The following is a 14,446-nucleotide window of genomic DNA, read 5'->3' on the forward strand; positions in this document are numbered from 1 at the left end:
CGCCTCATGTCGGCGTATACTCGAATTGATTTGGCCGGTATTTATATTTTGAACCAGCAACCTCATGAGTTAACGTATACAACTGATCAGGTTGTATAACTGTTATCTTCATGGAAGCGGTTTTTAGCTGTCCATCCCACTTAACGATGTTCTGTTAAATGGAAGATGCCTATTTCAATACGCATTGTCTGAATACTTCTTCATTCGTTACCGATATCTTTCTTGATATCAGTTTCAAAAAATAAGGATTGTTCATTACACATAGTATTTTTTCAATACAGCCGAGTTCCATACATTTTTTAGAGGTGTCCCATCCGGGGTTTCCAGGTAAAACAGATGCAATGGCTTATGGCCGACAATGAACACAGATGCAATGGCTTATGTAAATTCAATCAGTTAAATGCGAATATATATACTTTAAAAACCAGCATACTTTGGATATCACAACACATATGGCCATAGCGTTCCTTGTTCCCCCCAGTGTACATAGTTCACGTTAGAGCTATGCACACTGAGCTGCGAACGTAAAAGCGAACGGTTGTTGCTGGTTCAGATTATAACATTGGTCACCTACTGCTGTGGTGTTTTAGCCAGCTAGGTACCCTCTCGGCGATCATTTTCTGAGCTACGCCTCATGTCGGCGTATACTCGAATTGATTTGGCCGGTATTTATATTTTGAACCAGCAACCTCATGAGTTAACGTATACAACTGATCAGGTTGTATAACTGTTATCTTCATGGAAGCGGTTTTTAGCTGTCCATCCCACTTAACGATGTTCTGTTAAATGGAAGATGCCTATTTCAATACGCATTGTCTGAATACTTCTTCATTCGTTACCGATATCTTTCTTGATATCAGTTTCAAAAAATAAGGATTGTTCATTACACATAGTATTTTTTCAATACAGCCGAGTTCCATACATTTTTTAGAGGTGTCCCATCCGGGGTTTCCAGGTAAAATGACCCTTGGATTACGACATCTCTTATTCGATAAGGCCCTTCCCAATTCGCAGTCAGCTTCCCATCTTCATTACCCTTACTAGTTGCTGCTGTTCTTCGTAGTACCAGATCTCCCACTTCTAAGGGTCTATGAGATACCCTTCTGTTGTATGCCCTGGACATTCTTTCTTTAAATGCGGCTGACTTAACTGCTGCCTTCTCTCTTAGCTCTAGCAGAAAATCTAGTTGCTGTCGTAAGAGTAGATCATTTTGGTCTTCACAGTAATGCTGAACCCTAAATGTCGGCAACCCAACCTCTGCTGGTATGACCGCTTCTGTCCCGAAAACCAAGTTATAGGGTGATTCTCCTGTGGCTTCTCTTATTGTCGTCCTGTTTGCCCACAATATCTCTGGTATCAAATCTGCCCATAAACCCTTTGCATCCTCAATCTTCTTCTTCACTGCTGTTATGATTTGCTTGTTTGCTGCCTCTGCTTGGCCGTTAGACTGTGGATGGCATACCGCTGCATAAGCAAACTTCACTCGATACATCATTAAAAGATCTTTGACTGGCTTACAATCAAATTGGGTTCCATGATCAAACACCATCGCCATTGGCAGCCCGAACCTCGTGAAGATGCTTTTCCATATAAACTTCTTTACTTCCGATGCCGTTATCTTCGTTACTGGTTCTGCCTCTATCCATTTGGTGAAGTAATCAATTCCCACTATCAGATACCTTCTTCCACCTGTGGCTGATGGGAATGGGCCTACTATATCCATTCCCCACTGGGCAAAAGGGATTGGGTTCAGTATCGGAGTTAGATCGTTCGGGGGCAAGTTGATAACTGGGGCAAACCTTTGGCACTTTTCACATCTTTTTTAACATAAGCCATTGCATTTGTGTTCATTGTCGGCCAATAATATCCCCTTCTCATTGCCTCTCTAGACAAGGCTCTTGCTCCAAGGTGGTTTCCACAGCTTCCCTCATGTAATTCTTCTATTAACCTTGCTGATTCCACATCCGTTATGCACCTTTGCAATGGTAATGAAAACCCCCTTTTGTACAACCGGCCCTGGTATATAACGAACCACACACTATCCTTCTGTAACCTTTTCAACTCTGCTTTGTCTGTTGGTCCTACACCATGAACAATGTATGCCAGTATTTTATCATACCATTGATCCCCCACTTCAACACAACAGACATCCGCCGACATCTCATCTATGCTTCTCTGCCTTAAAACCTCAACCATTACTGTTCTTTCCAAGTCATTGAAGCTTGAACTTGCCAATCTTGCCAATGCATCTGCTTGAGCATTTTTCAATCTCGGAACCAACTTAATCTCAAAGTATTGCAACTGAGCTGCTAACTGTTTCATTTTCTCCAAATACTTCACCATTGCTGGCTCTCGAGTTTCGTATTCCCCACTAAACTGGCTTGATACCAGCTGAGAATCAGTTGTCAAAACTAGCCGTTTTGCTTCCGCCGCTATTGACAGCTGCATTCCGGCTACCGCAGCTTCATACTCGGCCTCATTATTTGTTGCCCTGAACTTAAATTTCATGGCGTATTCAAATATTTTTCCATCTGGAGCCGTTATCACAACTCCGGCCCCTGCCCCCGTTGCTGTGGCTGATCCATCAACTGATACTTGCCATGTTCCCAACTCCTCTTCTTCATCTGTGTATGTGGTTTCAACAATAAAATCTGATAATGCTTGAGCCTTAATTGACGTCCTAGGCTTGTAACTTATTTCATACTCCGATAACTCTACTGCCCATGTCAGTAGTCTACCAGACGTATCCATTTTGCGCAGTGACTTCTCCAGGGGATGATTGGTGAGTACTTCTATCGGATGTGCATCAAAGTAAGGTCTTAACTTCCTGGCTGCTACTAGTACAGCTAAAGTCATCTTCTCTATAACTGGATATCTGCGTTCTGCCGCATTCAAGACATGGCTGACAAAGTAAATCGGTTGTTGTTGTCTCTTCCTTTCTATCAACAAAACGGCCGCTATTGTTTTTGGTGATGCTGAGATGTATAATTGTAACACTTCTCCCTTCTCAGGCCTGGCAATTGTGGGAAGAGATTTAAGATGATTCCTCACTACTTCTAAGGCATCACTTTGTTCTTTTCCCCACTCAAATGCCTTATTCTTTCTCAGCACCATAAAAAACGGGAGTGCTTTATCAGCGGATTTGCTGATAAATCTTGTTAGCCCTGCCATCCTGCCCGTTAACCTCTGTATATCACGGATGGTTTTTGGTTGTTTCATTTGAAGCACCGCATTCACCTTATCGGGATTCGCATCTATCCCCCGTTCACTAACCATGAAACCCAAAAACTTCCCTGATCTCACCCCAAAAACACACTTCTCTGGATTCAACTTCATTTGATATTTTCTCAAGGTTTCGAATGTCTCCCTCGGATCGGCTATATGGTCTTCTTTGTTCTTACTCTTTACTATCGTATCATCCACATACACCTCAACATTCCGCCCTTTCTATTTCTCAAAAATCTTATCCACCAACTTCTGATAGGTTGCCCCTGCATTTTTCAACCCAAACGGCATTGCCTTATAACAATACACACCTACATCTGTTATAAAGGCCGTTTTATTTTTGTCGGCCTTATGCATGCTGACCTGGTGATATCCTGAGAATGCATCCAGAAAGCTAAGCATGGCATGACCAGAGGTCGAATCTACCAGCCTATCTATCCGAGGTAATGGGTAGCAATCCTTAGGGCAAGCTTTATTCAAATCTGTAAAATCCACACACATTCGCCATTTCCCTGTCGGCTTCCTCACCATTACTACATTTGCCAACCATTCGGGATATGTACAGGGTTCTATAAACCCTGCTGCCAAGAGCTTATTCACCTCGGCCTGGATCGCTTCTATCTTCTCAGTCGAGAAATTACGCTTCTTCTGCCTTATCGGCCTAAACTTTCTATCAACATTCAGCTTATGTTCCATTACCCTAGGATGTATGCCTGGCATCTCACTGGCCGAGAACGCAAAGACGTCGGCGTTCTCGCGCAATAAACTTATCAGGTTACACCTGGTCTCCACATCCATATCTGCCCCAACTTTCACTGTTCTACTGGGGTTGCCTGGCTGCAATTCAACTTGGACGGTTTCTCCGCCCGGCAACGGCCTTGGTGTTTCTTCAGGTCTTGCATCAAAGTTTTTCATTGTCAAATCTTGCACTGTCGGTTCACCTTCCCTTGTTGGGTTGCATGGAACTGCGGCATCACCAACTGGGTTCTTCAAAGCTGTTACATAACAGGCTTTCGACATAACCTGACCTCCATACACCTTTTCCACAGCTCCCAAGTTTGATACATAGGCTATTGCCAAATGGTATGTTGATACAACAGCCTGCATGTCATGAATTATCGGTCTGCCGATAATTGCGTTATAAGCCGACTTGACACCTACCACCAAAAATTCTGCCATCACATCCCTCGCTTGTGGTCCATCACCAATCCTTACAGGCAACACAATGCTCCCTTCTGGCCTCACTGTCGACCCATTAAAACCGATCACAGGGTATGATACCGGCTTCAAGTATTGCCTTCCTATATTCATTTCGGTAAATGCCTGCATAAACAACACGTTCGCTGAACTACCTCCATCCACCAACACCCTTTTGATGTCAGCCCCATTGATCTTGGTTATCAAGACTAACGGATCATCATGTGGGAACACTACACCTCGTGCATCTTCTTCCGTAAATACAACTTGTGGTATTGATGCCGGCCGAGGACGATTATCTACATCTAAAGCATAAACTAGATGACGGTGCTCCGCTAAATGCTTCTTCGCTCCACTAATCGTCCCTCCATGAATCGGCCCCCCCGTTATCACATCCACTCTTCCTGTAGATAACGGTGGTACTCCTGCATCCCCTTGTCGGACTATCCTCCCCTGTGTCCTTTCGGGCCCCGCTTCTATCTGCTGCCTCTCAACTGTTTGTGTTGGTTGCTGATTTCTGCCGGTATTCAACCGGTATTGTGTTAGGTGCCCTTTCCTGATCAACTCCTCAATGTTGTCCTTCAATTGGGTACACTCTTCTGTATAATGCCCCACATCCCTATGGAACATACAGTACTTCTTCACGTCCCTCGGCCTTGCTTTCATGGGAATCGGCCTTGACCAATCTTCTCTGTTCTGATTCACTGAGTAGATTGCAGCCCTTGGTGTATTCAGGGGGGTGTAGGTGCTGTATCTCATTGGCAGCCTTGTCGGTCTGGTATCTTGCCGACTTCCTCCTCCCCTTCCTGGGGCAGGAGTTCTCGGCCTTCTCCCTCCAGACGAGGTCCCCTCATTTTGACTTTGCCCCTTTCCAGCCACCATATGCCTGCTACTCGTCTTCAGCAGCTCCTCACTCTTTATGTAATCGTGAGCTTTGCTGAACGCCGCCGCCAATGTCGGCAGACTCTTCCTTGTAAGGTACCTTTTGAAATCCGAATCAACTAACCCATTCATCAAAGCCATCACGGCTATCTCCTGTTGTAACTTTGGAATAGTGTTTGCTTCATTGTTAAATCTCCTGATGTAATCCCTCAAAGATTCATCTGGTTTCTGCTCCACAGCCATCAATTCTCCAGAAGTTCTCTGCCTCACGCTATTACTGACATATTGCCCTACAAACATCTCAATCAGTCTTTCAAAGCTATCTACTGATCCAACTTCAAGGTTGTTAAACCAATCGGCTGCAGCCCCAATCAAAGTTGTCGGAAAAACCTTACACCAAACTGCATCTGAGTTTGTGTACAGCATCATGTGTCCCTCATAAGACGTTATGAATCTTGCCAGATCCCCTCTTCCATCATATCTACAAGTCGGCATTTTCACCTTCTCCATTGGTTGATTTAAGATGTGCTGGGCAAATGGGGATGCCCTTAACTGCACTACCGTGCGTATTGCTTGACCTACCACTTGCGAGCTTCTTTGCTGCTGAGTTCTGGTACTCGCAACACGACTCGAGGATTGCTCATCCTGCCGTGATGTTGTATGCGTCCTTACTGACGACTCATGTCGGGGTCTCCTTGACGAGTTCTCCAGCTGATTGTGTTGTTCCTCCTGGTGACGGTGCGATGTTCCTCTATCGGCCTGGGTAGCTTCTCTTTCAGCCCGTGCCGCCTCAGCCTCCTTTCTCTTCTTACTCATTGCACTCATCACCCTTGCGGCTGTTTCCAATTCATCTGGAGTGAATGCCGCCATAGGATCCTCTGCCTCTCCTCCTCCCGCAGGGGGGGTTATCGGCATATGGAACGGATTACCCTCTAGGGTATGGGTTTCATCTACTATCTCCACCTGGGGTTGTCCTTCTGGTATTGCATTGTTAAAATTGTTTCCGGTCATGATTATTGTTGTTGTATATATATTTTGTGTGAGGTTCTTAGGCGATAGAAGTGATCAACTGTCCCCTCCTTCTAGCGCCAAATTGTTTCTGTCTGATCCCGACTCCTCCAGGAACTCGGACCTGAGATTCTGATACCCCTATCGGCAAGCTGAGAACCTACACAATGAGAAGAAGTTAGCTAACCCCGGGGTGATCCGGGGATAACCACTCCGATGATAAAGTCAGAAAGTGTTTGAGAAAAGAAGATAAGTAAGAGAGAGATTAGAGAGAGAGAGAGAGAGAGAGTAATTAATGCCCTCATTAATGAGGTCTTACCAACTATTTATAATAGTTTACCTTGACAGGTGGCTCTCATCCATGCAGAGCCTTTTGTGCCAAGTGTTGAGCCTCTGTTGCCACGTGTTAAATTGCGGCAGGCCGACATGTCCTCTTTCTGTAACATATCAGCATCTTCTTGTGATCTGGTCATGTGCTTTCGCAAGATATCGGTCATGCCCAGATATCATCCTATACAGTTGCGTAAGACATGACGTAGCAATCTACCTTTTTCACTAAAAATTTTATGTTCTTTCCATGGGATAACTCAGAAATACACGATACTATTGATGGGGATGTAGCTCAAATGGTAGAGCGCTCGCTTTGCATGCGAGAGGCACGGGGTTTGATTCCCCGCATCTCCATATTTTTTTTGTTAACGTTGTTCTGAATGAGAAAGAACATCAAATGACGAGCCTCTTTAATTTGCAGAATATTGCTTAATGCTATGTAATTTGTGGTTATACATTACGAGTACTACGTATTATTATTGGAGTATTTTCATAAAGTATTTTGTATATTTCGTTTTAAGAAACAATCAAACTATCTTCTCAACAATTATAATATGCTGTCCGGTCAAATTCAACAAAAGCAGCCACCTTTATACATTTGTGGGGCCGTTTGATTCATCAGGGAAGTGTAAATTCCCATGAAATTTCAATTTGTGGGAAATAAATTACATTATTAAAATCATGGGAATTCAACAAATTTATTTGATTAAAAATGGAGGAAGTAAATTTTTATGGGAATTTCAACTTACCAGGGGGGTAAGGTAAGTGAATTACCATGTTTTGTGGGAAGTCAAAATTCCCATGAATTTTGATTGCCCCCATTTTCACTTTTTGTGTCAACCGAACAAGAGGGTGAAAATGAAATTCATGAGAATTTTGACTTCCCACAAAATTTTTAGCCAACCAAACAAGGCCTAAAAAGAAACACATCAGCATAAAGGAATGTATCTGAACTTGTTTAGCGTTATTTTGCAGTCAATTATGATATTAGTTTCTGATCTTATCATTTGGTTTAGGAGAGAATCTACTTTCTTATAGAAATCAAATTTGTGTTCACACCTACATACATGCATCAACAATTCAGCTACCTTGGTTTTTGACTGACCAGGCATGAAATACATGATTATTTAGCTCACTCAGTTCTATTACTACATAACAATGACATTGGTGGATTTCAGGATAATGAACTAGACAAACCACTGCACCAATGACCTGTGAAAAGCCGAGAATATCGATATAAAGTTAAAGTTGACTTTAAGAATAAATGTATGGAGCTTGTTTTAAATGTAGATGAATTTAAGTATTTGCAAGCGTCGGATAATAACAATAGGTAATTGATAGTAGTAAAACAAAAACAGAATTAGCCCCATGTCAAATGCTTGTAAACATGGTATGTGAACAACCATGATTAAACAACAAAACTTGCATCATCCAGTTTCACTTGACATATCAGCAATTTTACTATCTTGGCCTAGTTCAAAACAAAAAAAAGATATCATGCTTCTTCAAAATCACGATTTTGTTGTGCCATGGCTTCACTATTTTGGCCTATTACTATGTGTTACATCACTAATTCACTACACCAACCTAGCGAAGTCATGAGTTCCATGCATTTCTTCAAATTGGTATTCTGCAAGCCCTCCATCTTAGTTCAGTGGTGTAGGGTTAATTTGTAGTTGGTACTTCTACCTTTGCAATGAGTAAACGATTTTCAGGGGAAATATCTGATGGGACATACTTGACAAGTTTAGCTTCCAGTCCACATTCCATAATCCAAATTAACCTCCCCATGTCAATGATATCCTTGCACATGAACCCCAATGCCGCTCTATCCATTGCTTTCATGTTCCTTGTATAATCTTCAACTCCGCTAGCATCTCCACCATACTCATCATTATCACTATAAAAGGGCAAAATCGATTGAGGAAATTAAAGCATGCTCTTTTCACCGGGATAATAGCTATATACATATAAACTTTACTGAACTGAAATCTCGAGGTAGAAAATATTTATGAATTTATTATGGATTTTTTTGGTATATACGAACTATATATATTTTTTATATACAGGTACAAATAAGTAGAAAGTAACAGCCTGTTACTCATTAGCGGCCTTTATACAGGGAAAGAATTAGTTGGAGGAAAAAACGAGGGGGTGGAGGGGGATTATAACATTAAAAGATACTAAGTATTTACCTTGGTGTCACTGGAGATTGCAAAGAGCCATCATCAGAAACATCTGATCCATGGTCAGCATCAACTGCCCAACTGGTAAACCATGTGATAGCATGGAAATGTTCTTTAGTGATTCCTAAATTATTTAGGTATTGTTTATCTGCAAGTGTGAAGAAAGAAAAACAATATGTTCACAATTGAGGATTAATAAGATATATCTCAAAGGGTATTAAGTATTAACTAATTAAAGTAATTGGTAGTCAAAATTACTTGTGTAATGTTTCCATTGGCATAGATGGTGGCAACAGGTTGCCACAGCAATGCTTCTAAGGTGAGGACGTGCAGATTGCTCTTTCCCATTATCTTGATCGGGATGTTCTCCAAGACAACATCTGAGGGTCAAATCTGCACTATGCCACACATTGTAAGCTCGATGCAATTCAACTCATTCAACTCCTCAGCATGTTCCTCTTTCCCTCCTATTTCTGTTTTTCAGGAAGGGTAGGGTGAAAGGGTAAAAGGGATCTGCTATACAAGAAGGCTGACTTGTATCTAAATAAATGGTAATTGCTCACTATAATTCAAATGAAATCAGAATATTCACCTGTAGCAGGTCCACATAGATGTTTACCAATCGCCAAGTAAGGTATTCCCTTCAAAGACTCAACAGAATTCAGATTTAAATCTTCAACTACATCAGTGATCATCGATGCGCGTCAAGAGGCAATAAATTGACAGACTACAGATAGAACTATCTAATGTTCTAAGGTGGTAATCCTACAACAGCTAAACATAAAATTCAGCTAGTTCAACACAATGCTTTAGAAAAGTATTACTCCCTTTGTTTTATATTGTTCTTCCTCTTCAAAATCTTTTTGTGAGATGAAATAGGTCAAAGTAGGAAGAACAATATGAAACGGAGGGAGTAAATTATTAAATGGGGATCTTGTAATGAACCCTCTTAAGCCACCTACACGCTTCCAATACAAGAGAAGGGGCGAGCCAAGAGCAACTCAAGTAGAACACATGGCACACGCTGCTGCCACAACCATTGGGGGAAGAGGATATGGGAGAAGAAGACAACAGTAACTAATTAAGGCGATGCCGTTATGGTATTTACCAGCTTCAAACCTTCAAGCACTAGATGGGACAACAAGAAGCAATGAATAATGAGACACTTTGACAGCTAGTGTTCTTGTAATAAATAGAAATGTGTAGAGAGAAGGAGATAATGTGATTTGAGACTTTGCTTAGCATTGGAAGACTTGTAACCTCAAGTTACTATATACTCCGTACTATCTAGGAGAGTTGTAGCTTCAATATACTCCTCTTCTTGTAATCAGAATTTCATATAAATCAATTGAATTTCAAATTCAACCTTAGATTCTCTTGAATTATTTACAATTACATCAAAGTTATACAGATCTCCTAAACTCTATCTTGACTTCATTATGTTATACGAAGTATAATTTAAAATTGTAGTCCTGATTGGCTGATTACCATGATAAACATTACATGAGAAGAGGAAAAACTCAAAAAGGAGAAAATTGTGAACGCTTAGACATGACTGCTGCATAACAGTCGGGTATCTAAACTGTTAAGAATATAGTAAATGTATATCGTGTTATTCTGGCCCTCTAGGTGCAAGGGTGGGGATTAAGTAAATCATTAGGTTGCTGAAGCCCAAGGCAAAGAAATTGAGCAGAATTAATAATGACACAAGTTAATAAGATTTTCTCAAAGACATTTCCACAATGAAAATTAGGTTAATGCCACTTCCGCAAAAGTTCTAGGTAATGCAACAATAACTTACTATAGTTAATTGTCATCACAAAACAGTAAAAAATAGTTTTGAAGTTAATTATGTTTTATGATCACTCAAAATAGGATATTTCTAGGTAATGCAACAATAAGTCACCATAGCTAATTGTCATCACAAAACAGTGGTACAGTACTGAAGTCAATTATGTTTTCTATGCTGGATGCATAAAAATTAAACTTGTGTACAAAAGCATAAAATAGCTCACACGAGAATAAAGGCCTTAAAAAACCAGACATGAGGTTTAAGTAAAACCTTACTGTCAATTCTCAAACGCTCCAGTGCTAAGTTATCTATCTGTCGTAGACTTCGATCAGCCTAAAGTTTGAGATACTAAGAGATATGAGCATCAATATAATGACATTTGTTACATCTTATAAAAGTGTTTCAATGTACACTGACCTTGAGCTTGTATGCCTTACGCTCAACCAAAAAGACCTTATTGATCCCATAAGAATCAGCTAATATCTGGGTTAAGTAACCCCTGCCAGCTCCAAACTCAACAACAGCAGAGAGATCAGATTGACAGTGCTGCTCAGACAAAACCCCAAAATCCTCCAAGTTGCCAAGAATGGACGCCTGTTGGCGGACATGCTTCTCTTGGTATGGTAATTTTCTTAAAGCACAAAATAAAGTGTAACAATCAAACAAACATCATTTATCTATACATACAATACAAACATTATTTCAATTCAGTGAAACACGAAAAAAGTAGACAGAGAAGCACATACCTGTCATTCTGTCTCTTAATCCAGACATCACAGGCATGAGGTATCCTATAAGAAAACTCAATATCCTTGCAAATTAAAGTATGAAGAGAGCGGATCTTGGAGAGTAAGTCAGAAAATTGAGGAATACTCAAATTGTAAACCCAGTTTCTCTTCATCTCAGAAGTAAAGTCAGCATCTTGTTGTTGTTGATTAATTCCCTTTTGGTAATAAGGTTGGAGTGATAAAGTCTGTGATTGTTTCAATAATGGGCATTTCTTAAGGTGTCCCTCCATATTTTCTTCAAGCACACAACTTTCACAAAATTCAACAAAAACAATATAAATATAAAACCATACTGTAGATAACAATGGAGACGACAAAACATAGTAGTGTATTAATTCTTACTGAGAAGGGTCGATTGAGCAAGGAATCCACTTTCCATTGGACCTACTGCTATGATTCCCGCAAAATCTGTTAAAGTTTTAATTTGCAGAATCAAATAACAATACTCCGTATCAATTAAGAAGATTAATACAAAAGAGTGGGTTTAACGTATCAATTAAGAAGATTAATACAAAAGAGTGGGTTTAATTAAGGGATACATACGGAGAATCATTGAAGGGAGTATTTGCACAAAATCTGTTCTTCTTGGGCAGCCAATGTTTGCAACGTTTCTCCATTTTTTCGGCAGTCCCAGCTCGAAGATGCTGATGCTGATGCTGGTGCTGGTGCTTCTGTTTGCTACTCCTTAGTTTCCCACAAGCCCACCTTTATGTTTTGGCCCAACTTTGGTTAATTACAAGAACAAGGCTGTTCAGGTTTAATCACTGTACACATCAATGCATAACTCCTCCATTTTGTTTCATAACTCAGTTATTTACATTAAGTTAATATCTAATACAATGTTTAAAATCGGAGGAAGTACATTATGTTTATACTACAATAATATGATGTAAAATTTAATGTTTTAGTTTAGTGGTTTTTGGGTTAATAAATAATTTTTTTTTTTAATACTAGTATATAATTGGTTTAAAGTTGTTGTTTGAAACCATATATAGACCTATTATTTAGTCGCATAAAGGTAATAGTATCCTTGAATTACTGATGAGAGGTGTGTAAGTAGCCAACTAAATTAATACGGAGTATGGAGCAGTTGTGCGAAGAAACAAATGGTTTCAATCACTCAAGTGACCTCCAACGGTCTTGTAGGGTGCATGAAAAACAATCGATCTTCTTTTTAAGTGAAGAAAAGTTAAGAAACCTCCAAAGGTAATGGCTATAATCCATCCTTTCAAGCTATTATCAAATATTTTAAGACATGATGGTGGGGTTTACTTCTCGGGGTGATAAAAGGGTTGTTTGAAATCACACATGTCTTGAGCTAATTATGAAATTTCTGTACATAACTCACTAATTTGATAATCAACACGAAAATGGGATAGGTGTCAGTGTCAACACGTTAATATCTAAATTTTAATTTAAATTTCCAAAAAATGATTGAAATAAAGTTGAAGACCCGTAATAGGCCGAGACCCATATAGAATCTATAACTAATACTAAAGTAATTATTGCTGACATCACTATTGTATATGTGTCACCTTCTTATAAAAAATTTTCCCTCCTAAATTATACATTTTTCTAAAAGATTTTATGACTAAAATAACTAATTACACAATTACAATTTATTAGTGATAGTAGAGTTTGGATTTTTTTTCCCTCTATATCAATTCTTCAAATTTTTTATAATGAATCAAAAACGAATGCTATTTTAAAAATTTTATTACAACTATGAATTTAATTAGAACATATTTTAGCTTAATTAATCTAATTAAAGGGATTGTAACACCCCAATAATTCTCTCTTTAAACCTGGGAGTAACCTGAACAATATCCAAGAGAATTACTGGCGTGCTACCGCCACGCGTTCAAACGTTAAGGCTATATCAGAAATTAGCAGCGGAAAACTAAATCAGTTATAAATAAGTTTCAAAACCAATAACCAAAACTAAATTAAATCTTACAACTTGGAACCATTAAGGCCCTTATTCAAAACCCAATTTAGTTAAAATAGTATAAAATGAAATTGAGTTTAATGAATTCAAAAGTAAATAGCAAAATAAATAGTGAAAAGTAACCAACACTCCACTCAAAATCCCACAACCTTGATGCGAATGCTGAATGTGTAAGAACCTGTGGTTAATCTGCTCCCCAATATTACAAGTGTAAAAATTGGATCGTCACAGGGTCATTGAAAGGCGAAGGCCGTGACCAAAGAAAGACACACACAAAAGTACGCAATCAGCAAAGCTGAGTACATACAAGCTGCGAAACATAATAAGAAATCTCTAGCATGCTATTAATAATCAATCAACACACATCATTAATTTGTAGACTCAACACATGACTCAACTATCAATTTACTAAGACTCCATTAGTTAAAAGTAGTTAACTCATCATTTTTATTCATTGGATTAAGCAATAGACAAGGTTGTCCAACCCATGCTCCATTTGGAACATCAATAAAAGAAAAACCCCATGCCTCCTTTCGAAAACATCAATAAACATCCAACGACCACGGGCGCGACTCCGTGATCGTAGTTAGTATGAGATCTCACCTAACTCCTAGTTTTAAGAAAAATATTTGAAATAAGAGACTCGTAGATCAGATGGCCTCGAGAAAAGTACACGGCTAATACCCCATGTACCCCAACCCCTGATTGTCATTACTCCAGATGTGCACCAATCCAGAGTTTTATTGCTCATCCATCTTGCACTTTACGTGATTTACATGTTTAAACTTGGTGAAAAGTACTTTTATGGCTAACCATTTTGATCGTCACTACTGTGGTTAGTGCGGTCTCACCTACGTTTACCAGAAGCCTGCCGCCGAGTGATTCTCCATCCATTACTAATAATTATGATATAAAAAAAAGGCAATTTTTAATCTTATTATTTTGCTCTCAATTTGCCATTTAGTCAATGACATGTCTTTTTTGCTGAGAATTAAAACTAATGTTTATGGTTTTTGGTACATATTGGTTTATTTTATGAAGCCTACAGTGAATTGCCCTGCTCTAATTTTTTTGAAAACATTGTTTAGTC

General features: G+C 39.4%; 2 protein-coding genes and 1 non-coding gene across 3 annotated transcripts; 1 reads left to right on the plus strand and 2 right to left on the minus strand.

The window, feature by feature from the left end:
- Positions 1-1,761: 1,761 nt before the first annotated feature.
- On the minus strand, positions 1,762-2,196 carry LOC145568016 (uncharacterized). Its single transcript, XM_081627462.1, has one exon. It carries the CDS (start codon positions 2,194-2,196, stop codon positions 1,762-1,764), a length of 435 nt encoding a protein of 144 aa, XP_081483588.1.
- A 4,727-nt stretch (positions 2,197-6,923) lies between these two features.
- On the plus strand, positions 6,924-6,996 carry TRNAA-UGC (transfer RNA alanine (anticodon UGC)). Its single transcript has one exon. It is a non-coding gene; the product is annotated as a tRNA-Ala (tRNA).
- A 971-nt stretch (positions 6,997-7,967) lies between these two features.
- LOC145568095 (uncharacterized) lies at positions 7,968-12,099 on the minus strand. Its single transcript, XM_081627528.1, has 9 exons — positions 11,952-12,099; positions 11,751-11,816; positions 11,367-11,657; positions 11,038-11,251; positions 10,896-10,953; positions 9,421-9,507; positions 9,087-9,221; positions 8,838-8,976; positions 7,968-8,542 (listed from the first exon to the last, which is right to left on the minus strand). The coding sequence occupies exons 1-9, from the start codon at positions 12,023-12,025 to the stop codon at positions 8,308-8,310; spliced, it is 1,299 nt and encodes a 432-aa protein (XP_081483654.1). The 5' UTR covers positions 12,026-12,099; the 3' UTR covers positions 7,968-8,307.
- Between the last annotated feature and the right edge of the window lie 2,347 nt (positions 12,100-14,446).

The sequence above is a fragment of the Chenopodium album genome, chromosome 11, assembly GCF_948465745.1.
Source record: "Chenopodium album chromosome 11, dcCheAlbu1.1, whole genome shotgun sequence".
Taxonomy (NCBI): Eukaryota; Viridiplantae; Streptophyta; class Magnoliopsida; order Caryophyllales; family Amaranthaceae; genus Chenopodium; species Chenopodium album.